This window comes from Vanessa atalanta, chromosome 22 (assembly GCF_905147765.1).
Source record: "Vanessa atalanta chromosome 22, ilVanAtal1.2, whole genome shotgun sequence".
Taxonomy (NCBI): domain Eukaryota; kingdom Metazoa; phylum Arthropoda; class Insecta; order Lepidoptera; family Nymphalidae; genus Vanessa; species Vanessa atalanta.
In genome coordinates this window covers 9,427,663-9,451,382 of record NC_061892.1, presented here as the reverse complement: position 1 = coordinate 9,451,382, position 23,720 = coordinate 9,427,663, and the positions used below count along the sequence as shown (strand labels likewise).

The 23,720-nt window shown below is 34.5% G+C and overlaps 2 protein-coding genes across 3 annotated transcripts in view; one reads left to right on the top strand and one right to left on the bottom strand.

The window, feature by feature from the left end:
* The window catches only part of LOC125072682 (LHFPL tetraspan subfamily member 3 protein), a 30,436-nt gene extending 23,076 nt beyond the window's left edge, over nucleotides 1-7,360 (bottom strand). For both annotated transcript variants that reach the window (XM_047683343.1, XM_047683344.1), the window contains exon 1: nucleotides 6,794-7,360. In XM_047683343.1, coding sequence (XP_047539299.1) covers nucleotides 6,794-7,196 — 403 coding nt within the window. In that variant the 5' untranslated portion in view covers nucleotides 7,197-7,360. The remainder of the gene's footprint in view (nucleotides 1-6,793) is intronic.
* A 512-nt stretch (nucleotides 7,361-7,872) lies between these two features.
* On the top strand, nucleotides 7,873-23,519 carry LOC125072612 (ribosomal protein S6 kinase delta-1). Its single transcript, XM_047683244.1, has 13 exons — nucleotides 7,873-8,189; nucleotides 9,937-10,107; nucleotides 10,508-10,606; nucleotides 10,882-11,014; nucleotides 11,520-11,891; nucleotides 15,038-15,144; nucleotides 15,705-15,947; nucleotides 16,026-16,595; nucleotides 16,972-17,072; nucleotides 18,674-18,791; nucleotides 19,178-19,288; nucleotides 19,479-19,562; nucleotides 20,142-23,519. The coding sequence occupies exons 1-13, from the start codon at nucleotides 8,097-8,099 to the stop codon at nucleotides 20,268-20,270; spliced, it is 2,331 nt and encodes a 776-aa protein (XP_047539200.1). The 5' UTR covers nucleotides 7,873-8,096; the 3' UTR covers nucleotides 20,271-23,519.
* The last annotated feature ends 201 nt before the right edge of the window (nucleotides 23,520-23,720 follow it).

The following is a 23,720-nucleotide window of genomic DNA, read 5'->3' as shown; positions in this document are numbered from 1 at the left end:
ATTTATTTATTACATACATATTATTTAGATACATTTTTATTTAATCGCTTCTTTTTTATTAATCAAATCAATGCTAATGGGCCGCCATATGGTCAGTGGTCTCTATTAACCATATACATAATGACACTAGCAGTAAAATGCATTGAGTTACCCAGGCGAGCTTCTGCAATGCTCTCCCATTACATTTATATCAACATACTATACGTTACCGTAAATACCGAGCTTAATTCAACGTACCGAATCAACCGACATTTAAAATACAATCCCCAATAAAGGTTATATAAAATCCAAAAAGTTTATCTTAGATTGCAGCTGACGTCAAAAATAGCGTCTAAACTTACCGAAAACCACGATCATAAAATATCAGATAGTGTTATGTGGTATAGATTATAACAATTTTAACACAAAGAGATTAAAGGTTTTATGTAATAAATTAGAGTATCAAAGATAGTCGGTTTTGTAAATTTCTCGAATGATATTTGATTGCAGTTTCATGTCTATTATAAAAATTATTTATGGAAGTAACTAGCTACTCGTCTCGACTCCATCCGGAAGAAATAAAATTTTTTTACTCCGCTATTGAAGCGCCACCTATCGGTTCCAATTTAAGCCGCCCTATTCAAAAACACGCAAAGTTCATCAAAATCGGTCCAACCGTTTAGGAGTTTAGTGACGTACGCCCATGCGGGAGTTTTATATACACATATGTATATCAGATATGTGCTGGATTCATAAATACTAACATAGACTTACTGGAAGGACTTTGGTAAGAAAAAGCTTGAAACAAAATTTTAAAATGTCAGCGAGCCATATCGACATCGATTAATAATATATTAATCTACAAAATTGGTGTTCTCTATTTTACAATCGCATCGCAAGCTAATATTTCTACCGGTGGTTGAGCTTTGCCGCCAAAATGTACACATCTATGGTACTCTATTCCAACCATAACAGGAAAAACCACAAAAATACAACATTGGACAGCGAATTGATATATATATAAGCGATATCATTGGTCGAGAGCTTGATTAATCTATGATTCACTATGGTTTTGCGAAAAATGGCGTTTTGAACGTCGGTGAAACTGTTATCGGAGTTTTGGAAGTAAAATTAAAGTGGAAACAAGTAGTTAAATGTATTATTATAAATACAGATATATTAATCATAAACTCTTAGTAGTGCACAATATCGCTGAGTTATTAGCAAATCGCATGAAATACGTAAATCTAAGGTTTGTTTATCTTTTTTCCTACTTCCATTGAAATAGGCTATAGAATGATAGGTTATTAAAATTGAGATATATATAAAGATAGATATATTTTTTAATTGTATGGTATTGTATGTTTCGTGTAATTATACGTTTAATTAAGAAAATATACCACTATGTTTACTTGATTATCGAATGTGGGTTACATGCGTGCGAATATTTTTTCCGGTCGCCTAGCGGTCCGAGTGAACGATGAGGTCAGACAACCGGCTGTGTATAACCACACTATTAATGTCAATAATACAGGTTTGATCTGTAAAGTTTCCTTTTAATTTTAACGCTTTATAGGCTAGACGTATCAGTGTTACGAATCCAGATTTGAGGATTGCGCAATGAATTATTGTGCCATTGTTACAGTACAGACATTCATTATCACTTATTGCCATTTGATATTAAAAACGGGTTTCGTAAAGCGATTTTTAATAAACTTTAATAGAATGTAAAAAAAAGTTTTTGGTCACTGTAAATGATGATTTGGTCTAAAAGTGTGATTTTCTACAGATACAAATTTTGGAAATATGAGGCACATGGAAGTAGGCAGACTTGAGGCAGCGCCTTCGCTATCAACATATTTAGAACGGGACGATTACAAAATAAAATAAAAATTATATCTGCAGTATATTTATTTTCTATATTTCTCGTCAGTGATAAAGTGTAAATAAATAAATTTAAGCAAATTTTGTATTCCAAGGATATATCTATAATACAGAAAACAAGTTCCACGCATTATCTATGCCAACTACAACAAGACAAAAGATAAATGAGTAATATTCGGCATGGAATTGACGCGATACCATTGGTCGAGAGTTAATATAATCTATGTTCATCGTTTTGGATTTGGAATAAATGGCCTTTTGAACGACGACGAAACAGTTTTCGGAAGGAAAATAAAGTGGATATAAGTAGACAAGTGGTATAATCTTGTATTACAAACAAAGATATATCCATGACCAACTGTTAGTAGGGCACAATATAGCCAAGCTATGAGCAAATTTCATGCCGTACCCTAAACTAAGGTTTGTTTATCTTTATCGATTGGAATATGCTATAGATGTAAAATTAAAGAAGTTTCTCTGCGTTTCTGCCACAAACCGAGGCCGTCAAAAGACAACGTTCTTTCTCTTTTAAAAACTATGGAAACTATTTTACTATCTCCTACAATTGATTAGTCAGTTCACAACGCCCTATCCCAAACATTATACTCAATTGTAATGATGGTGTTCATGCTAAAGCAATAAATTTATAATTAGTTTAAATTACAAAATTCTCGTCCATCTTGCAATTAATACATTTTACATAATGACAGGTCATTACAATAATTACGAAATAATTTAATGAATCCAATAGAGTCTAGGCAATGTAACATTTATTAATGGATATTTGATATTACATAACATACTTAAAAACTTTTTAACACAAAGAAGACTTTTAAAAGTAGGTTGTGAACATTTATAATCGTAATCAGAAATCCGATCAGATTTCAATCAGTGCGGATTAATAACTGCTAACATTTAAATGTCGCGTATAAATAGAACCCACCATTGAATGATAATAAGATGATTGTGTATTGATATATAAGCATAAACCTAACATAGTGTATTTCAAGTGTTTTAAGAGATTAGTTTACACTTATTGAGATTTTATTTGGAAAAAAATTCACGTAAAGAAGCCGTTTCAAATTTTAAAGTGTTTACTAAAATACAGATTTCGAAAACCATATTATAAATTGTTTTAAACTAATCGTAAGTTAATTTACGATTAGTTTTACGATTTTTGATTAAGAAAATAGGCATATTCAGCTATTGTTGCTTATTGTCAATGTCAATGTATACCGTAACAATGGAGTAGGTTTTAAACACGTTTCAGTAAGTAGTTTCAGTTAGTAGATTTAATGGAGAAATTTTTCACTCTATAATATTGTACGTGGACAAAGCAAAATATCACTTAATTTAGTCCCTCTCGAAATTCAAACATAGTTATGTAAAACTTCATTGCTACGTAGTTCATTTTATTGTAAATTTGCGGCGTATCTTCCAATGGATGATTGATGTGCAATTTCGTAAACAGGGACCAATCTGACACTAGCTATCTGCGCAGGAGTTGTTTAAGAGTATGTGTGTGTGCACATATACGCGTGCATTATTCATTCAAATCAACTTGTTTGAGTTCTTCTCTTATATAGCACAATTATAAAGAAAAACTGAAAAAGCGTTGGTGTCTTGACTTGTAAGTATATACACGTGAGTCTGATTAAGAATCCAATGTGTGTTAGATTGGATTCTTAATTTTTACTTTTCTTTACCTTTATTTTTGGTTCGAATTTAAAATTCACAAAACTAAACGGCGATTAATATATTAATACGCATAATAACATAATAGTCCCACCAAGTGAAATGTAGCATAGTTTATTTATAGAACTATACCTACTATGTTTCTTTGTTTTTGGGTCGGTACCACCCACTCATTACTCATTCTACCTCTTAACAACACTAGGATTATTGTACTCCGTTGTGAGTGTACTAAAAAAACATTATTTATTTATAATCGACCTAGTATTCGGACCCCCTATCCCTAGATATGCAGATAAGTAAGGTAATCAAAAGGCAAACGATACAGAACTTAACGAATTCCATACGTACTATAATTATATATCGTTCATTCAAATGTATCACTTGCTGTACAATACAGATGCAAATCTGCAAGAATACATAATAAATAATTCTTCGAATCGCCGAATTCCAAAGTTGTTATTCATTTAACGAGAACGGTTTGAAACGCTGACATTTCGTACGTTACGATCGGAATTCTTTCGCAAGCTATAGGCTACACGACCACACCTGCCTAGCCGTAGGGTTGCCAGTGTTATTTATAAATTTATAACAAAACTGTAACGTTATAATACACACAAAATACGAATTTAAGGATGTAATGGAGTCATTTTGGCATGTTTTTCATGGAATGGTTTTAAACATATTGAATCAAATAAGATACGGAGCTGGCTCGTGTAGGAATTTGTAATACACTCAACATAATTTTTATATATACACACACACACACACACACTACTATTACCTACGCTTTTTTTACTTACAATACAATTATGTAAATATAGTGATGAAATAAAATAAATAATATGTCTCTAAAATTCAATAAGATTAATCAAAGGGTCTCTAAATGTAAATAAATCAGTCTCAAGTCTCAGTATCAGTTTTAATAATTCAGCGATGTATTGAGCGCCTAGTGTTGCGAACTTCGGTGGTACGAATAAAGCCCCTTATAAAGAAAAAACTGGCTAAGAAAGTTGAAATTCTCAGTTATTCCCTACTAAAATATGCATGTATTTTACATATAAATCTTCCTCTTGGATCACTCTGTTTATTGATCAAAATTAAAAGATCTAAGGGTACAGATGACGGGAAGCGACTTTGTTATATACTATGTAGAGATTGTATAGTATAAAACATTATTAGGACGAGTAGTCAAAATCTATGGAGTGGTGATGTGATCGCGAAATCAAGAGTAGGTATGTTTGAATTAAAATGCTTTTTATAGCTGACTATTGCCGTTTTTGTTATCCTTTTTGATACGTTGTGATTGGACTCTTAAAAGAAAATATGCAGACACGGTCCCGTTGCGGATTTAATTGCGTATCTAAAATAACGATACGCTGTAAGACTACCTCTTCTGTGTGATTACTATAGACGATTTAAAGTATAGATAGTATTCCTTATGTAATTCAATAGGTGGCGAAGAGTAATTACTGAGATTCGTTGCGGTTCCTCTCGGTAGAACCTACATAACAAATTTGTGGTAAAATTAAGTTATTCTTATATATTGACTATTTAAATTGCTCATATGTTTTGTTATTACTTCATGAACGAAACTTAACTTTTTTTGATACGTTATTTAAAGTGTTAAATAGCTTTAGTGTGTAGCGAGGCCTAGTATACTGCTATCATATTTTGTTCATAGTCGAGTTGTCACAAGATACACGAGACATTTCATTAAACAACACACATAAATGAATACACAAGTCTGTGAACAGGATGCTTTATATTAAAAGTTAATCTTAATAACAGGTTTATAGTGACTTTTACTTTTTTTATAAACTTTTTTCTGGTTTGGACATCCCTATAAGACGGATGTTCGATGCAACACCTGTCTAGCGCAGGAATAACTACCGGTTGCCGACATTTCTTCATTTCTTGTCGAGAAATCGATATTAAAACACTTAATATACCTACTACAAACTAAGGTACGTTGTAATAACAAAGCGCTGTATGAAAATGAAAGTGTGTTAGCTTGTTGTTTTGCGGCAAACCGGATTAATTAAAAAAAATGAACAGGAACAGATAAAGAGATGTTGAAGGAAAATATTACTTAAAAAAAAAAAAAAATTACTCATAGAACATACTTGTAGCAATTACGAAGGTCACAGTACACGCTAGTCTTTTTTGTATGCTACACTTACATAATGAATACAAAATGATAACTCTGTTTATTATGAAGATTGAAATATATCAATATCCAGGATAATAATTTGATTTGACAATAAAATTGAAAAAGAGCGACTCTTTGGTTCATTTTAAAGGGTTTTCTCAGTACGAACAGTAGTAGCGATCTCAACCGACCGTCCACCACCGATGGTCCAAGACTTCTCGGCAAAACCCCAACGCGCGGTACCCGGATGCTTTGTATTTGCCCCTGCACCCTGGATTAAGACGCGTCTAGTTAAGGATTCTAAATCTTTAAAATATTGCCATTATGTTTAAGCCGTGTATTAAAATATTATTGATAAAATAGGTGGGTGATTTCCTTACCTCCTACTATGTTAATTACGTATGCGATATAATAACTCAATCGATTGTTTTATTCTCAATTATTACAAATGTCTGACATTCTTTTATATTTGTCATAAGTGTCACTCGCCACAGGTAAAAAAAATAATATGGCGACCGGCCGGTGGACTTCAAACTTTGAAGTTCAAAGCATTTGCATATAATTGCATTTGGATTTCATTTACTTAAAAAAATAATGAGACCTTAATAATTCTCTTCGAGGTATATTTAGGGCAAAGAAGGCTAGCAGTATTTTCTCACTGGATCTAGTCTAATACCTACTTAAAATAAATCTCAAGCGGACATATTGAAATATTGTTTGAAATATTGGCGATATTTATCGTGATGTGAGACTGACAATGCAATACAAGGTCAATATTGCATTCAACTTTTACTTTCGCTATAAAATTTATCGATAAAATCAACACTGGTAGGGTATAAAATAATTTTGTATATAAACTTATCTGTCTGACTACAAATAAATTAGTTTCGTTCTTTTATTATGGAAACAGTTTCAAGCTCGAAATTATTACAAATAAACAAAGGTACATACGGAGGTTATTTCATAAACCACTTCAATATTGTCCTTCTTTTTTGAAGTCGGTTAATAACGTCAACGAAGGCTGCATGTGTCATCTGAGGTGTCATCGATGATATAACTGTATGATTATTTAAATTGTAAACTCACCAGAAAGTAACTGAAGCCATCCGCATATGTGAAAAACTGTCGTTGACTGACAGAAGAAAAACAAGAGCATGGCGCATATCGTAAACAAGGCCAAAGCGACCGCGGCTCCCACTAACACTGTCGCGACTTTGAACACGAAACCGTTTATTGACAAAAAATCATCGAGTCGTCCTTTACAATCCTCCACAGATTCATCAGCTCTGCATATTTGCCACAAACCGAACTTCCTCGGGTACTCAGTTTCCAAATCACCGATCCATTCCGGAGTAACGAACGCGACAACGCTTATAATCGCGTAGCAAATCGTGAATATAGCCCAAAGTACACCAATCGCTTTCGAATTACGGACGTAGTTCGTAGCGTATAAATGTGATGAATCCACGTATTCGATTTTCGAACCCATTATGAGAATTCAAAGAGAACAAACTATTGGCACATTTTTTTTAAATAAAATATTAATAGTATGTTTATTACAACAATAGCGTAACACAAAACTATAAGCAATTCGCGGACGCTTGACACACTACTAAAAGCGGATACAAACTACAAAGTCGTACAACCTCTCGCTGCGCCATTCAACTAAGTGAACGAAAGTGGGGATAAGTAAAATAATCAAGCTTGTAAGTTGTAGTTCGTGCTTACCTGGACTTTATTAAAAAAAATCATAATGACGCCGTGTGTATTGTATTGAATTAATTTGTACCTCTATTTTATGTTTTAAAACACATTTTGCAAGTTTGTTCTAAAAAGCACATGATACTCATGGCGGGCATAAATATTTACAATATTTCACCGCAAGTTAGCGACATCTGTTGTTAATCGAGTTAAGTGTAAGTTGATGATTTCGGGTTAAAGTGAAAAAAAAAAACAATAAATATTGATTATTATTAAAGTTTTTATTTTTCAATGATTTATGAGAAGTTTCATAGAGCATTTATAAAATTTCATAGAAAATCATTGTAATTGTTTAAAATTAACTATGCGTGTATAGAAGTTTAATAAGCCAAACTGATTGTGATGGTAGCTGTTTTTACGTAATTTGCTGTATTTTTTGTACCATTTTAACTTAGACGGTTACTCATAAGGACAATCATATGTGTTGCTGTCAAAGTCATGCATAGTTTTAATGCATTATTGCACTTTAATTGTGTTGTGTGTTCAAAATCTATACAGTGGAATATATAACATATTTCAGTATAGAATTTTCTTATTTTCAATTATTCTCCCTTAAGTTTAATATTGGATAATGATTAGTGATTAACTTTATTTGTACCATATAAAATAGTGTTTGATGTAAATAAATATGTCGGTACGAGACAAGTGGGTTCGCCGGTTTTCTATCGACGAGACGGCAAAACATAAAAACGGTTTTACTATTTACAAGATAACATCCGTTGTGAGTGTTTCTATTGTCTTTATTTATTTATGATACATATAAGTAATTACTTTTATCTGTTTAGCGACAAAATTAAGTTTGTAGCGGTAAGTGAATGTTATTGATCAGTGCAAATATTGCTACTCAATATCCGAAAGTAGGCCTGTGGTTACACAGAAATATAAAATGTTAATAACCCTGACATATAAAATAGGTATGTTAAGTTACTTTGTAAAATTATTCTGAATTCATACTTTTTTTTTTAATATGAATAATGTTTTTATTATCATGTGTAATACAATGTTACCATTTAATTTGTTGTGATAAAATATTGTGAAATGCATATTTCACTATTTGAAATATGAAACTGTGTACAAGAGATCATTTTTTATACCTTTTCTAACAAGTCATCTTTCTACTAATTATTTTAATTTTTTTTTTATAATTGTTATTATTATGATGAATTTAAAAATATGGTTTAATTATTTTTTTCTAATTAGTGACATAGTTATCTTATATTATTAATGTAAAAGTTTATATGAATAAATATTCATTATAAAAATACATTTAATTGGATAGAAATACTCAATAAAAAAAATATCACTAAAAAAGGTAATTAAAAAATGATAATTATAATTCAATATCTCTCAGCACTGTGGATAAGGAAAAATCTGTTAAATATATAAAATTTTAAATACAACAAAGGTGAGATGGCTTGTGCATGGCTCTTTTAGATTGTTACCACATACTCAAGTTTGAAGGATAAGTAAGCTGTTCCTACCATGTAGCATTGACAGCTATCACTACTGGTACCGCCAGTGTCTATGAGAAAAGCAACCACTTACAGTTCGTCCATTAGTAAGTAATGTCTGTTGTGGACGTTATCAAAAAATTTAACATTTTAGTACAAGCTTAATCAAAAACAATTATTACAAAAATTAATCCAAATTGGTGTATATTGCTTACCTATGTAAGCAATGAATTAAACAATGTAAGCCGTCAGTATTTATACAGATTGAAATATTTAGGTTGATTAAAATATTCTACTACTACATACCTGATTGTTTTATTTTAAACATATATTTTTTATTAAATCTTAATAAATGGTCAGGCATTGAAAAATACATACAATAAATATTATTTAATTATTTAATTTTTATTTATGTTTACTTGTGAGAAATGTATGTTAGAACTGTTACTTCTGAATTTTGTTTATATAATATATGTAGATTCTGACATTTTTGGTTATACTGATAGATAAAAATAATATTGCACTAAATTATAAAAAATTAAATGGCTGTTCTTGTTTAATGTTCTATATGTATTTGGTTTGTAAATGTACAACATAATAATTCCAAGCATTGCTATTTGGCAATGTACAACTTTTGATTTCTTAAACTTTAAAGTTTAGTCACTATTTACACGAACCTGATTGGTACTACAGAGTCTACAGCCGTAGACCCTACTCTGACATCTAATCAAAGAAATGGGATTTAGACATAGACAAATTTTCTACATATTACTTATATGTAATATTGGTAATAGCAGTAGACTATTATAAAATAGGCATAAAGACCCGCTACCGAGTAAAATAGCACATATAAGTAACCTTATTATTTATAACAACTCTTATAGTTAATCTACAGTCAACAGTGTACTGAGATTAAATTTACTCAATAGACTAAATATCAGATGGTTAACGTTTAAGCATCTTTAAGGATTATGACCACGCTAGCTATGTACAGTAATATGATATTTGTTATTCCAGCTCTTTCCACTAGAATCTCCAGAAGCAGTGACAATAATATCAGTATGGAAAAGGTATAGCGACATACAACAGCTGCACAAGTCGATGAAGTCACTACACAGTGGACTACATCTCAAAGGGACATTCCCGCAGCTAGCTAAAAGCAGTTTCTTTAAAAGATTTCACCCAGAGGTAAGATTAAAAGAGAATATTTTATGTGAGTGTGCCAGTTTTCCTAGAAATATATATAAAAAATATGAATACTAGTTATTGTAGTTGGTTTTAGAGGTGGTTGTCAAGTGTTAGGCATAAATAAAATACTATATGTCCATCCTTAGAGTTCACGCTTTCTCAATACCAAATTTCATTAAATTAGGTTCTGTGATTTGGTTGTGGAAGAGCAACAGACAGACAGATAATTTCGCATATATATTAGCACAGATGGTTGGAAACAGAGTTATTTCTGAGTTCCTGAGTAGTTACTGAGAACCAGAAGTAGGTTTCAATTTATTTTATTTTATAAATTGACGACTCAAGTGCAAACTTCTTGTTAGTAAATTGTGATGTTTTAATTTATATGATATATTTTCAGGTAATTGACGAGAGAGCAAAGACAATAAAAGCCCTTCTAGAGTTTGTCGCGGAACATAGGCTTTTATTCACTAGCACTGATTTTGTTAATTTCCTTCAGGTAAGGTAAACATTTTATTAAGAAAAATTAGTAAAAAATGTTAACTGTCTCACAGAACTTTTTTTAACCATCCTTTCCTATCTATCCCATTGGATACTTGTGTGGCAGAATTTAATCTGACTCGTGCAGGTTTCCTTACAAAGTTTTCAGTCATAAGTGAGCACGGGATAAATTAAACCGTGCCGTTATTTAGCTAATTTTTGTACATATATGTTCTTTTTCATACTATGTATACTATTGATATACATACACATAATGATATTTCTAACCATCAGACCGGTTATCCAGAACCGGATCCGAAGCCTTCAGGAGTGATCAACGCGATACGATCGTCTCTACACCTGCCGATAGAGGAAACTCCACCACTCGAATACCAGACATCTGAAGATGAAGCCAGGAGTCCTACCAGTAATGTATTTACATTTACGTATACATGGGCAATATTTTTCCAAATAACGTTGCAGAGTTACCCCTAGTTTTAGAAATTCAGATTGTCTAATCTGATCAAATACTGAACGCTCATTGGCCCATTGCGTCGTCAACTGCCATCGACCAATTACATTTCATTTAGTTTATTGAACATTGATGTGCATTTCTAAAACTGCAGGATAATCTTAATAAGTATGTATTTTATCATGTTTTTTATTTTAATATCTTTTAAAGTTTTTTCAAAAGTATCTCTACCTTTTATGGCACAACAAATGGTATTTAATCTTCGTTGATCTCTGCGCCTCACTTTTTTTTTTTATTTTTCCCGTAAATCTTGGTAAATACGTAACCCAATAAATATATGCCATCCCCTGTGACTGAAATTACTCTTGTGGCTCATTTTTTTTTCTGAAAATTGTTTTGTTTCTTGACATTAAAACTTAACAAAGATACTATTCTAAAGTCGTTCCGTGTCCATTTTCAGCACGAACCGAAACCGCAAACAATGCAGTCCCGGCTACACCGACAGACATCGACGTCTCGCAGATACCGATATACGAGGCGGCCGACGTCGAAATAAGGGAGTCGCCCGAGACCAGTCCGAAGCTATCCGAGTCGGACAGCTTCGAATCCATAAACTCCATAGAAAGCCTCGACAGCGAGCTGTTCGAGGAGCTCGGCAAGCTGACCGTGGAGCGCGGCGCGCCCGACCTCATCAGCTTCGACGCGCCGTCCCGCTCCGACGCGCCGGGAGCGAGCGAGACGGAGGCGCAGCTGTGCGAGCGCCGCGGGGACTTCCCGCGCGCCTTCGAGTGCTACAAGGCGCTCGTGGGGGACATGCTGCGCGCCGTGCGCGGTGAGTGCCTGACTCCCCCGGTGGGCTAGACCGAGAAGAAAGTCAGTACAAGTCAGAAACAAACTCAGTAGTTACTCTTTTTCCATTTAAAAATACAAAGTTATATTAGTTAAATAAAATTACATATATATATCTCGCCTGGAAGTCAACAAGTATTAGCTCCACGCTTTTTTATCATTTTATATTTTATAATAGTATAGTAACGGATACCTTGTCCCAAGAAGGATTTATTGACTTTGCGGAGTCGGAAACTTGGCGTTATAAGCTTATCCTTACGTCTCGTGCACATACAATGATCATCACTGATTTTATCAAAGTGATCCATGCTACTGTGAATAAATATAATATAGTTGTAAATATATTGTGACGCAACAGCAAGTGTTCCTACTTTGTTAAAAACATTCCGAAGAGAGTCTCTAGCTCTAAGATTATAAATAGACCGGATTGCTCTCTTTTGTAAAATAAATACAAATTCAATATCTGCAGCATTACCCCAAAGTAATATGCCATATGACATAATACTGTAAAAACTACCAAAAATACTATACGAGCGGTATCAATATCAGTTTGTAAGTTTAACTTTTCTATCCGCGTATGCTGCGGAGCTGAGTCTTCCTCTCAGTGGCGACAAATGAGGACTCCACTGAATTTTGGAATCCAATGTTATTTCTGAAAACACTGGAGTATCGTTTACATCAACACGACCCCCGTTTAAAGATATATTATAATTTTACTTTCTAACATTGGATAGGGTAAAAACTACACATTTTGTTTTTTGAGCATTCAAAAATAAATTATTTATTGTGAACTAATCGCGTGTCTGCGATAATGCACCGTTCACATCGTCATAGTCAGTTTTTTTCCTGTCGACCTTAAAAATCAGTGAATTATCGTCAGCAAACAACACTATATCACAAATACCTTTGACATAGAAAGGAAGATCATTTATATATACTAGAAATAGAAAGGGACCCAAAATTGATCCTTATGGAACACCCATTATTAACGTAGATCCAGAAGACTTTATTCCATTTATGAAAACTTGTCAGTTTTGATTTCGGTCAGTATTCATTTAAGACTTCAATATATTTTTCATAATGATGATGATATAATTAAGACGAGCTAAATTCGCATTACGCATTATAGTTCACAAATGTGTGCGCAAACGCAGGTGCCCTTTATCCTCTCACTCTCATAATCCGAAGCGACGCCAAATCCGGATCGGCCGGAAAGAGTTCAGGCGTGGGACCAACGGCTGGAGGTGCCCGAGCACGGGAGACACACCTCCGACTTCCAGACGCCGAGACTGTTACTGAGAATAGTTCGCTAGCAAAACCTCGATCTGTGTGAGATTATGTTTGGCGACTGATTAGAAATCTGTTTTTTTTAATATTAGAAAAGCAAACGGTCAAATTATGGTACCACTTACCATATGACCATTACCTGTGAAATTGCCATTGTATAAAGAACTCTCTTAGATGAATGCGTAAATTATCATGGAAGGTAAAATGTTATTGTTTGTGTCTGTAATTACACTGACTCCCTCCCCCCTTCAATATGAAACACAGTGAAAAGTCTTATCGGTTGAGATTAGAATACCGTGGATAGGATACATTGCAAATTAGATCAGCTTGATACTCTACCACCAGTAAATATCACACCAATGATAGCTTGATATTTCCTGGTGGTGAGATTTGAATTTGACTAGATATGCGGTAATATGCAGAAATATACTTTCATTAATTACAAAAACATTTAATTATTTCTGATATCGTTATCAGCTAATATTGACACAATTAACTAATTATTCTTTAGTCATACTTTATTGATAAAAAACGCGTTTAATTTCGAATACAATAATCGACAATCGTATCATGGACTTCTAATATAATAGTAGTACTAAATATTCGAAAGTTCTATTTTTATATATTTTAAGTCATGTTGGCGGTCGAGAGATAATCTTTATTCAAGTAGGCTCATAAAAGCACTTTTGAATCGTCACACTACAGGGTTGAATTAAATGTAAAGAAACACCGGTTCTACAAAGAGTAGAAACTACCGAGAATAGCCGGCAAGAAACTCAGTAGTTACGCTTTTATATCATTTTAATGGTTCCTGGAATACAGCAATCAAGCATAAGATGGTAACAAATTATTGTATACCATTTAGTAATGGATGACTCATTATGATGTATTAATAAATAATTGCCCTGAACCGATTTCACTGTTTGTTTAATCGTGCTTGACCCATTGTACAGCAAAGATAATGTTATCAAAATCACTTTATCTTTGAAACATACATTATTAGTTTAAACATCAATAAACATAGTCGTCTTTATATAAATTGTAATGGATTTTTTGTACATGTGTGGTTATTTACAAGAGTACGATGGAATTATATGTGAGTATATGTTGTATTTTAGTGTCGGTAGGCTAATGGCCTGACTGGCTTTACTTGATTTGACATTCCTTTTATACTTTACTGCCAATGTTTTGGTGCCATACGCCATATCTTTATTTCACTGGCAAACTCACAGTTAATTTATCAATAGATTGCTTTGTTCTAATGGAATTATTTCTGAGTTAATATTGAATTGTATTGCTTTCGTGGTGCTGTTTGGTTCGGTATGGTCCTGAGTATTGTTGTGATCCGATTTGAAGTAAGCTACAGAGAGATCACTGATACAGTAAGGGTTAGCTTGTAATAAATTGCCATCTTGTGATTCAATAATTATTGATTTGGGACAGAACAACGGAGTATCTTAGATCTCATGGCTGAAAGCATTGACGGTGTGTGTAGGGAGTGCTTTAAGTTTGACTCTGTAAAATATAATGTGTTTTGTAATCAAGTATAACAAGAAGGCGCTTGACTTACTTCGTCTTCTTAAATAGAAAAAAACCGCTTTCAAAACGATGGGATCAAAATTGTACGGTATTTATCCGTTCCGCGCGGTTTAACCCGCATTTAACGTTCGTGTTCCGCCCCCGTGGCTCTTAGCGTGATGTTAAATAGTCATTAACCTTCAAGTCGGACTGACTCTAAAGTTTAACAAAGAAGCTTCAGTTTTATAATAAAATGTTATATTACAATTTGTCTCGTATTTCTTGTGAACAGTGTTTTAATAATAAATAATAATAATTTCGCAGCGGAAACGGACCAGCAGACTCGGGTGCTAATGAAAGAGAAAATAAACAAATACCTCTCACACGCAGAAGCTTTATACAAGAATCATCTTTGCAATGATGATTTGGATGTGAGTACAATCTATATTTATTATCCTTTTTAAATAATGCACTTAAAATAAATTGTAAAAATTGGGTATCATGTGTCGCTGTCGTTTAGTCGCTTTAGTTTATTAGAAAAAATAAACGGAAACTATATTTTTAAATACTAATAATAGTTAAGGGCTAAAATGTGTCCCCAAGAAAAGATTCCTAGGATTGACTGGAAGTACAGATAGATAATTCTATCACAGCGTATAGAAAAAGTACAAGTGGACGATCGTCTGAAATCTCTCATAATGCTTTTCTTCACTGTCGCTGGGTTGTCTCATTTATTTATTATTTTTATACTTAGTCTGTCCCGAATTTGTTTATTGACAGTACACGTACGTACCCTACGTACATCACACATTAAATTGATATTTTTTCACCCCCGAACGGCACGCCCCGAGCCAGTGCAGAGGCAGCTCGGACGCGCTGCCGCCGCTCTCGCCCCGCGGACTCCACGCGATTAACCTGTCCTATGATTCTATTTTGAATAACCCTGGCTAGTAGCTTACTATTTAACTGACAAAGTGATCCTCGCCCGCAGCCGCCCGCACCGCCCGCGCCGACCACGCCCCCCGCGCCGCCCCCAGCCCCCGCCGCCCCCGCGGACGCGGGCGCCGCCCCCTCGTCGCGCGGGGCGTGCGGGGCGCGCGGGGCGCACGCGGCGCTGCCGCTGCACGTGCTGCGCGCGGCGCGCTCGGAGCTGGGCGCGTACCGCGTGCTGGCGCGGCGCGCGCGCGTGCTGCTCGTGCTGCACCACCAGCAGCAGCACTGCCGCGCCATGAAGGTCCGCCGCGCCGCCCGGGGCTGCCGGCCCGATGATGTGTGTGTGTTTTTTTAATAAAATTTCCTTTTTTTATTCCAGGTCATCCAAAAGATCCCAAAAAATCTAACGGAGCTCGACGATTATTTCCACCAAAGATCCAATGAGACGCGTCAACCGATCCTCCCCACTCTCATACCCTACATGGTCCCCCTTCACGCGTACGTGGAGACAGACGATCTCATATTTCTCATACTCTCCTACGCACCCGGGGAGAGATTATTCGATTACATCAAAAATTATAGAAATTCATCTCCGAGTACGAGAGAACTTAATTTGGAAAACGTATTTCCTGAACAAAATAAACGGAGCGAAGATGTCGACGTACAAAACGACAATATCGATTCAGTAGACGATATTATTAATAAAAGCGATGTTTACGATGACGTCAATGAAAATATCGAAGGAAGGGATGTTTTGGACAATGTCGATGTCTCAGTCAATGAGTTAGTCAAAAATTCTCAGAAACTTCTTCTAAATGTCGATAGAGTGCTAACGGAGGTACCGAATATAAGTAGTGTACGAAAAGAAGAGCTTAAAGGTGAGGTGGAAGAGGAAAAGAGAACGAAGATGGAGAGAGAGACTGAAAAAATTACAATACAGAGTAACATAGTAAGTATCATCTAATACACCTTTACAAAGCAGAAGAGATTATATATAAGATTAAAATATTTATTAACATAAAATGTTGTGACAAGTGCAACGATTCTTTAAATATTTTACTTAAGTCTGTTTCCTTTCTTTTCTTGTTTGAGTAATGTATGGGTCGCTTTTTCTAATTTAATATTAATGATTATTAATTAATTATAAAGCCATTGTATCGTAACAAGCGTAATATTAATATTTTATTTAAAAAAATAGTACTTCTCTAATTTTTCTGGACTCGTTTTGAATTATATAACAATTTCAAATTTACGAATTCACTTTCACCTTTAACACATAGTTGCAGGTGTCTTTTTAATTGTTTTTTGTCGTAAATATTTTTCAGTCTCAACCTAAATCCGAGATACCTCCATCAGCTGTGTGTCGGTGGGGAGCGGAGATACTCACAGCTTTGGAAAGCTTACACAATTGTGGAGTTATATGGAGGTGAGGAACTTTTTATTATTTATTACTAGATTTCCTCTTCTATTCTTATAATACTTTCCCCCATTGCAATCTTCTTTTTCAATAAAATTGGATTTCTTCCTCCGAATCAAAGCATAAAAAAAGTCTTGTATCTACTATTCATTTTATTGGATCTGCACCGCTTTCACAACGACGCTGCATGCAAACGTAAGTTGGTTAACGAATGCTATAAAATCGTTACAAAATTTAAATGAGAGCTAGAGCTCGGGACCGATAAATCTAAATCCATTAAATTGGGAGAAATATAAAACTATACAGAATCGCTGCACCAAGACGTGTTTAACAACATCGTGATATTCACTCAATTTTCATTAGAGTCTGCAAAAATATTCCTGACATAAATTTAACCATTAATTCCAAAGCAGTATGGTCGGAATGATAACATATTTTTCTAATTGTACCAATTGTCACCCGTATTTTTAAATTAAATCTTTGTCACCGGTATTTTTCCTTCGTGCCGGAAAGAAGCTCATCATTACTCTCCCTAACCTATTTTAAGTAGTAAGCACCCATTCGATATAATACTTAATAATTTATTTCTTATCTAAAGAGTTGAAACGTCTTGCCCATACCTAATTAACCTCTTTTTACTTCAAACAATCTTCTAATACCTTATAAATCGGATTTCTCATGTTCAAATCAAGGAGGATATAAGACACCCTCATTGATAAATAGAGGTTTATGGTCCTTATATTGCTAGACTTTAGCAATCTCTTTGACGCTGTGGACTTCAATATCCATCTTATGTTTTCTTATTATATCATCAGTGTTTACTTGGTTTCATAGTTACCTCCATAAGTGCAATCAACGTTTAATTGTTTGGAATTTATATTTGTACTGCTATAACCTACATTCTGGTGTACCACAAGGTAGCGTTTTGTCTTCAATTTTAGCTTTTTGGCAATACTACTAATCAAAACTTTTCTCATTATCACTTGGGTGATCTAAATTATCCTCTAAGTTTACTCTCATTCAAGTATCTTTGATAACTCAGCTTGAAAATGACTTGAACAATATACCTTAATTCAACAGTTTGTTCAGCTTAAAAATTACTTCGTATAAAATTCAAATTATTTAAGTAGTGGAAAATTATGTTGTACGTAACGAAATAAAACATATTTGAAATTAATAATGTTACTCCGGTTTTGGTTATGTTAAAATCTGGGAGGAGCCACAGGATGCTTTAGAAATATTTTGTGATTTATCTAAGGCCTTTGATTTTGTACAACACATAACTTTGGTCAGGCAGCTACGTAATTATATTATTACAGATATTGCACTCATTCTTTTGATGTCGTATCTAAGCAATTAGGTTCAGAGGGTCGATGTAAACTGAAAGAGACCTCACGGCGCTCCTGTTACTGTAGAGGTCCCTCAAGGATCAATTTTAGTCCCATTTCTCTTCCCCGTTTATATAAAGGCCCGAGGTGGTTACTTCCTAACCGGTGGTAGATTTTTGATTATATCAATATCAAATTTCAATAAAGATTTTTAATTTGATTTTATTTGACTAGACATACGAAAACATAGTGCGGTTCACTGATCTCCGTTCTTGTCCGCAGAGACCTGCGGCCGCGCAACGTGTTGCTGGGCGCGCGCGGACACGTGCTGCTGTCCTACTGCGTCGCGTACGCGGACAGTGACGTCACGCTCGCCGACCTCGCGCGCTCCGGGGAGAAGGTACCGTACGGTGACACGCGCTGCTGTCCTACTGCGTCGCGTACGCGGACAGTGACGTCACGCTCGCCGACCTCGCGCGCTCCGCGATCTGTACTAAACATTGGTATTCCACAGGGATGAATTTTTGGTCCTTTAGCATTTTTGGTATACATAAATGATCTATAATTTTATGTCGATGGACATCAATACTTTTTTAAGTGTCAGATGTCAAATATTTCTACGTATCTATAGCCTAAACAAGAGGTAGCTAAAAATTCAATTTAAGTTTAATTAAAAACAAATATTAATAAATGGGTGATATTCATATATCTAAGAAGAGCCAAATATTAACGGCTGTGTCGCAATTCCGCAAAGTTAGTTAATTCAAATGTATTGTCTTATTACAGGATTGTGTATTCGTGGCTCCGGAGCTGCTGCAGCTCGGACACGACCCGACGGACGTCGCCTGCGACTTCTGGAGCTTTGGAGTTATCATGTACGAGTTGTTATGTGGATACGTGAGTTCTTTTTCCACTTTATATAGGAAAGTAGGTGCGAAAATGGTCCGTACCTTGTAAGTATTGACTCATTAATGAATGTGATCAATTTTAGCTGACTATCCGGCAGTCTGAAATGTATAATTTTTTAAACATTTCTAATATATTCTAGTCACAGAAATATTTCCTGATTATAAAAACATGTCCGCAGCCGCCGCCGCCGCGCGGCGCCGCGCAGCCCGCGCCGCGCCCGCCGCGCGCGCTGCCCACGGACGCGCGGGAGCTGCTCGCGCAGGTACGCCCGCGCCCGCGCCACTATTGACATGACCCTGTGTGACCCACTTGGGGAGGGGATATTTTAATAAAATTTATCATTAATCGCCTCGTTAATCCCATGAGCGGTCGCTTACCGAGCCGCCGAGTCCTGATCTCGAGCGTCCGGTCGGGCGGTAAAAAATTATCGGTTCTTTTGTAATATATAATTTCTGTCACTCTAGCTTGTGGGAAGGGTCATCTCGTGTTTGAAATGTCGTGCGTGCGCGTGTCGGAAAATCTTACTTTTTTGCCTCGTTAGTCTTATAAATGGTCGCTTATGAGTCTGATAAAAGGTTATCGAATTTTTTAATAAATAATTTGTTTCAATGAAGCTGGTGGAAAAAGTGCAACTCGTGTTCGGGAGTAAAAGAAAACATCGTGATGGAATCTGTATGTGTACTGCCACGTGGGCACCCACCTATCCACATTAAAGCAGTGTTGATAAATAAGCTCCAAACCTTCTCCTCTACAGGCCTTCTATATTAACCCAACGGCGGATCATTAACACGGTCTTGGCTTTACTATAATTTAAAACTAATATACCATATTAATATTCCAGCTTCTAACCTACGACCCAGCGGAGCGTCTCGGTTCAGGGAAAGACGGCATCGAGGAGATCAAACAGCATCCGTACTTCCGGCACATCGACTGGCAGGAGGTCTACGACAGCTGGATCGTCCCGGACTGATGAAACTACATCGAAGTAATAGGTTCACGTGACGGAATAAGGAATTATATTGTGATATAGAAGTAACCTCGTATTTATATTGTTATTGTAAATATTGTAAAGTTAAGATTGAAGGGAAATGATTGGGGAGTGAAGTTTCTTAAATTTTATATTGAGAAATAAGAGAAGGCGTGCTATGTGTAAGTTTTAATTTAGAGTTTTGTCTGTTACGCGCCTCGGTGCTCTGTGATGACGTCACGCATAATAGCAAGAAAGGTTAAATAGACTAGTTAAAGTCTGACGAATTCGAAACTCTTTGAATCGTCATTTTAATTAATTTTACGATTCAGCGTTACGTTCTTTTCTACTTTAAAATATTTGTCTCCAATATTAGGCAGTAGATTTCTTTCGAACAAGTCACAATTCTGCTGAAAAGAAATTGAAAAACTAATATATATAATAAGGGTAAAACTAAACATAATACAATTATCATAACTATAATTTACAAAGAACATAATGCTATAAAAAAAATATTCAGTAATTTTAAATTCAGAATATTAACATTTTGTTTGATTATATTGGCTATGATTTTTTACTATAAATAAGTTCCTTCATAAAATGGAAATGCATTCCTTTAAAAATTCTAGTCTTATTTACGTTTTTTAAATTTAATTTATAATATATGATTTTGTGATTTATTGTTTTGTATCGGGCGAGAGACCCAATTATTGGCACTTGAGGTCATCGTCTAATTTGATGAAGATTTTTTATACACAAAACGTACTATAAGTATTCACTGAAAGTTTGTGTTACACAGATTTCTTATGTATTAAATTATAATAATATTCGATTTTATGTAATGCTTTTATTGTACTTATATTTTGAATGTCTTGGGAAATAGTCTAAATGTTACCGTATTTTTATGATTGTAAACAAAGGTAAAACTTTAGAAAACTACATATTATATTCCTCGTTTAAACTACAAGCAGAATAATAGATTGAGGTACGGATATTCTCCGAGAAATCAAGATAGCTAAAAAACACCAACAGCTGAATGTCTCTTTTCAATCACACCACTCGAATTTTTAAGTGTTCAAATATTAATTATGTTGTTTTTGTGAGTTGTTAGAGTTCAGTAGGAAAATTTAGTTCCTTGGATACATAAAAGTCCAAAATAGAAATAATGTTTTAATTTTTGTCGCGGTGCTGATAATTAGTGCAGTGGGTCCCAGCATTTGGGTCTGCTACCTTATATAAAAAGGTTTTATTATTCAAAACTATAACGATACTAGATAACGCGATAATCAGTGCTAAAATTTTAGTTTAATGTGTGTGTGTGTGTGTGTGAAAATGTTCGTGTCTGAAATTGAGACATGAGTTATAGTGGTTATAACCCCCAAAAGACTACAGATAATTATTTCTAACATTCCGGTAATTACCAGACTCCCGGTAAAGTATGTAGGTACATTGTACATTGAATTTAATTATTTTGTTTCATTATGGTAAATAACGAAAAATATTTTTCTGGCTAAATTAATGAACAAATATTTGGTAGAATAGCTTAGAAACACAAATAATTTTCTCGATAAATTCTTGAAAAACCGATTCCCTTGACCTTTCGATCTTAGTAAATGATTGACTGGGGGAAGAGTTATTATTTCTTTGTGGATTAAATACTCTTCATATAAATTTTCTTTTCCTAAAAATAAAGTTTCAAAAATGTCAGAGATTTAGAACTTAAATATTGCAGATTTCCACATAATCTTTCACTCGGTATAATTTCATATTTTTTTTATAAGTAAATGCTTGTCATATAACATATATCAGCTCCCAGCTACTCTTAGTTTCGCTTCAGCTACTTTCCGCGCCAATGATACCTCATTCGTTGTGTTTTTTTTTTGTTTTTAATGTAGGTATTTTTATAGATTTATAATGTTGGTTCTTTTCGAAATATATAAATCAGTTTACTTACTACGAACAAATGATACTTAAATGATTATATTTTAAAGAACATATCGTACGTATACGAACAAATTTGCCAATTTGCCAATGTATAGTCCACAGGCCTGTAATTACAACGACTCACTCTCCAAAACGGAACAGCAATGCAAAGTATATGTACCATAATAAAGAACGATAGATATTACATACAACATAGTTTTACAGTTTATAATATATAAAGTCAAATATAATAACGGAACTATTATATGTATTTGGGACAACTAACAAAGAATAAACATACATTTAACAAAGTATTACTTTAAAATTAATAAGACTGTCGTCTTATTTAAACCTTGTTGAAACCAAAACCAAACATAAATACAGCGCCACGTGTCTATAACTCACTAAAAACATATGAACATATTAAATAAGGCAATAATAAAAGATAAACAAAAATAAATGATTATAGAGTTCTGGTAAGGGACGCCCGGCAGAAGAGAACTTAAACTGTCGGAAATACGTGAGTGCGGAGGAGCGCGCGGGGCAAGGCAGGCCGGCGCCGTAACGCGTTACGTAACGGAGCGGCTTACCCTCCATAGGAAGGTGTCACTTCAATACACGTATTTTATTTTTTATTACTGGTGGTAAGTTTGAAGTCGCTAGTGATCTTATAGTATTAGTTGATAATGTACAATGTATTTTAAAGTATATTGATTACAAATATTACAATATTTGACGAACTTGTTGCTCTGGAGGCTCGATAAGGTCGCAGATCCCGTAATCCTGGACTAAAACCCCACGTCGGGCGGATTGAAAGTTTTTCCATCTGGAATTTAAAAGTGTGTACACTTCCGTGTCTTGCAAAGCAGCTAAAACTTTTGGTCTCATGTCTGTGGTGCTATTACGGTCATAGAAGACCTACTTTCTATCAAATATTTGTTGCGGAATGTTGCAGTCGATAAATTCAATCAGTATTATGGAGTATTATGCTACTGCATAGGTCCATAATACTGATTTATATTGTTTTGATTTGATTTGATATCAAGCAACAAATAGTTGATAGCAACCGTTGCTATACTATAGCCGTAATAGCACCACTGAACTCTTTCTAGTCGTATCGTGAGAGGGATTAGGCATCTGTGTTTTTACACAACCTTGTGCATTATAATATGTACTTAGTTGACTGGCCTCCTTTGATATTGACTGTCGTGGCCAAGATCAGTCAGGACGAGATAATTAAAAATAAAAACAGTTTTGTGAGTGTTTTGACTAGATCTGTGGAAATATGTGACTAGCTCTGATAATTAAATATAGTATAGTTATAGACGAATGCGCATAAGTATTTTTATATACAATATGTTATATTAAATTATATGTTTGGTGATTATTATTAATAAAGATTTTTTTTGGAATATGTTTTTAATTTTAGTTTTTAAGTGTCGAGTTCCTTTTTATTAAAAATAGGTTCACAGACTCCAAAATGGCTGATGTAACGTGATGGTAAGTAGTCACCACCTTCCTTATATTGTC

Coding starts and splice junctions, on each gene's coding strand:
- LOC125072612 (XM_047683244.1), top strand. CDS start 8,097: ATGTCGGTACGAGACAAGTGGGTTCGCCGGTTTTCTATCGACGAGACG. Junction 11,892..15,037: donor CATGCTGCGCGCCGTGCGCG/GTGAGTGCCTGA, acceptor ATAATTTCGCAG/CGGAAACGGACCAGCAGACT. Junction 17,073..18,673: donor AATTGTGGAGTTATATGGAG/GTGAGGAACTTT, acceptor TCTTGTCCGCAG/AGACCTGCGGCCGCGCAACG.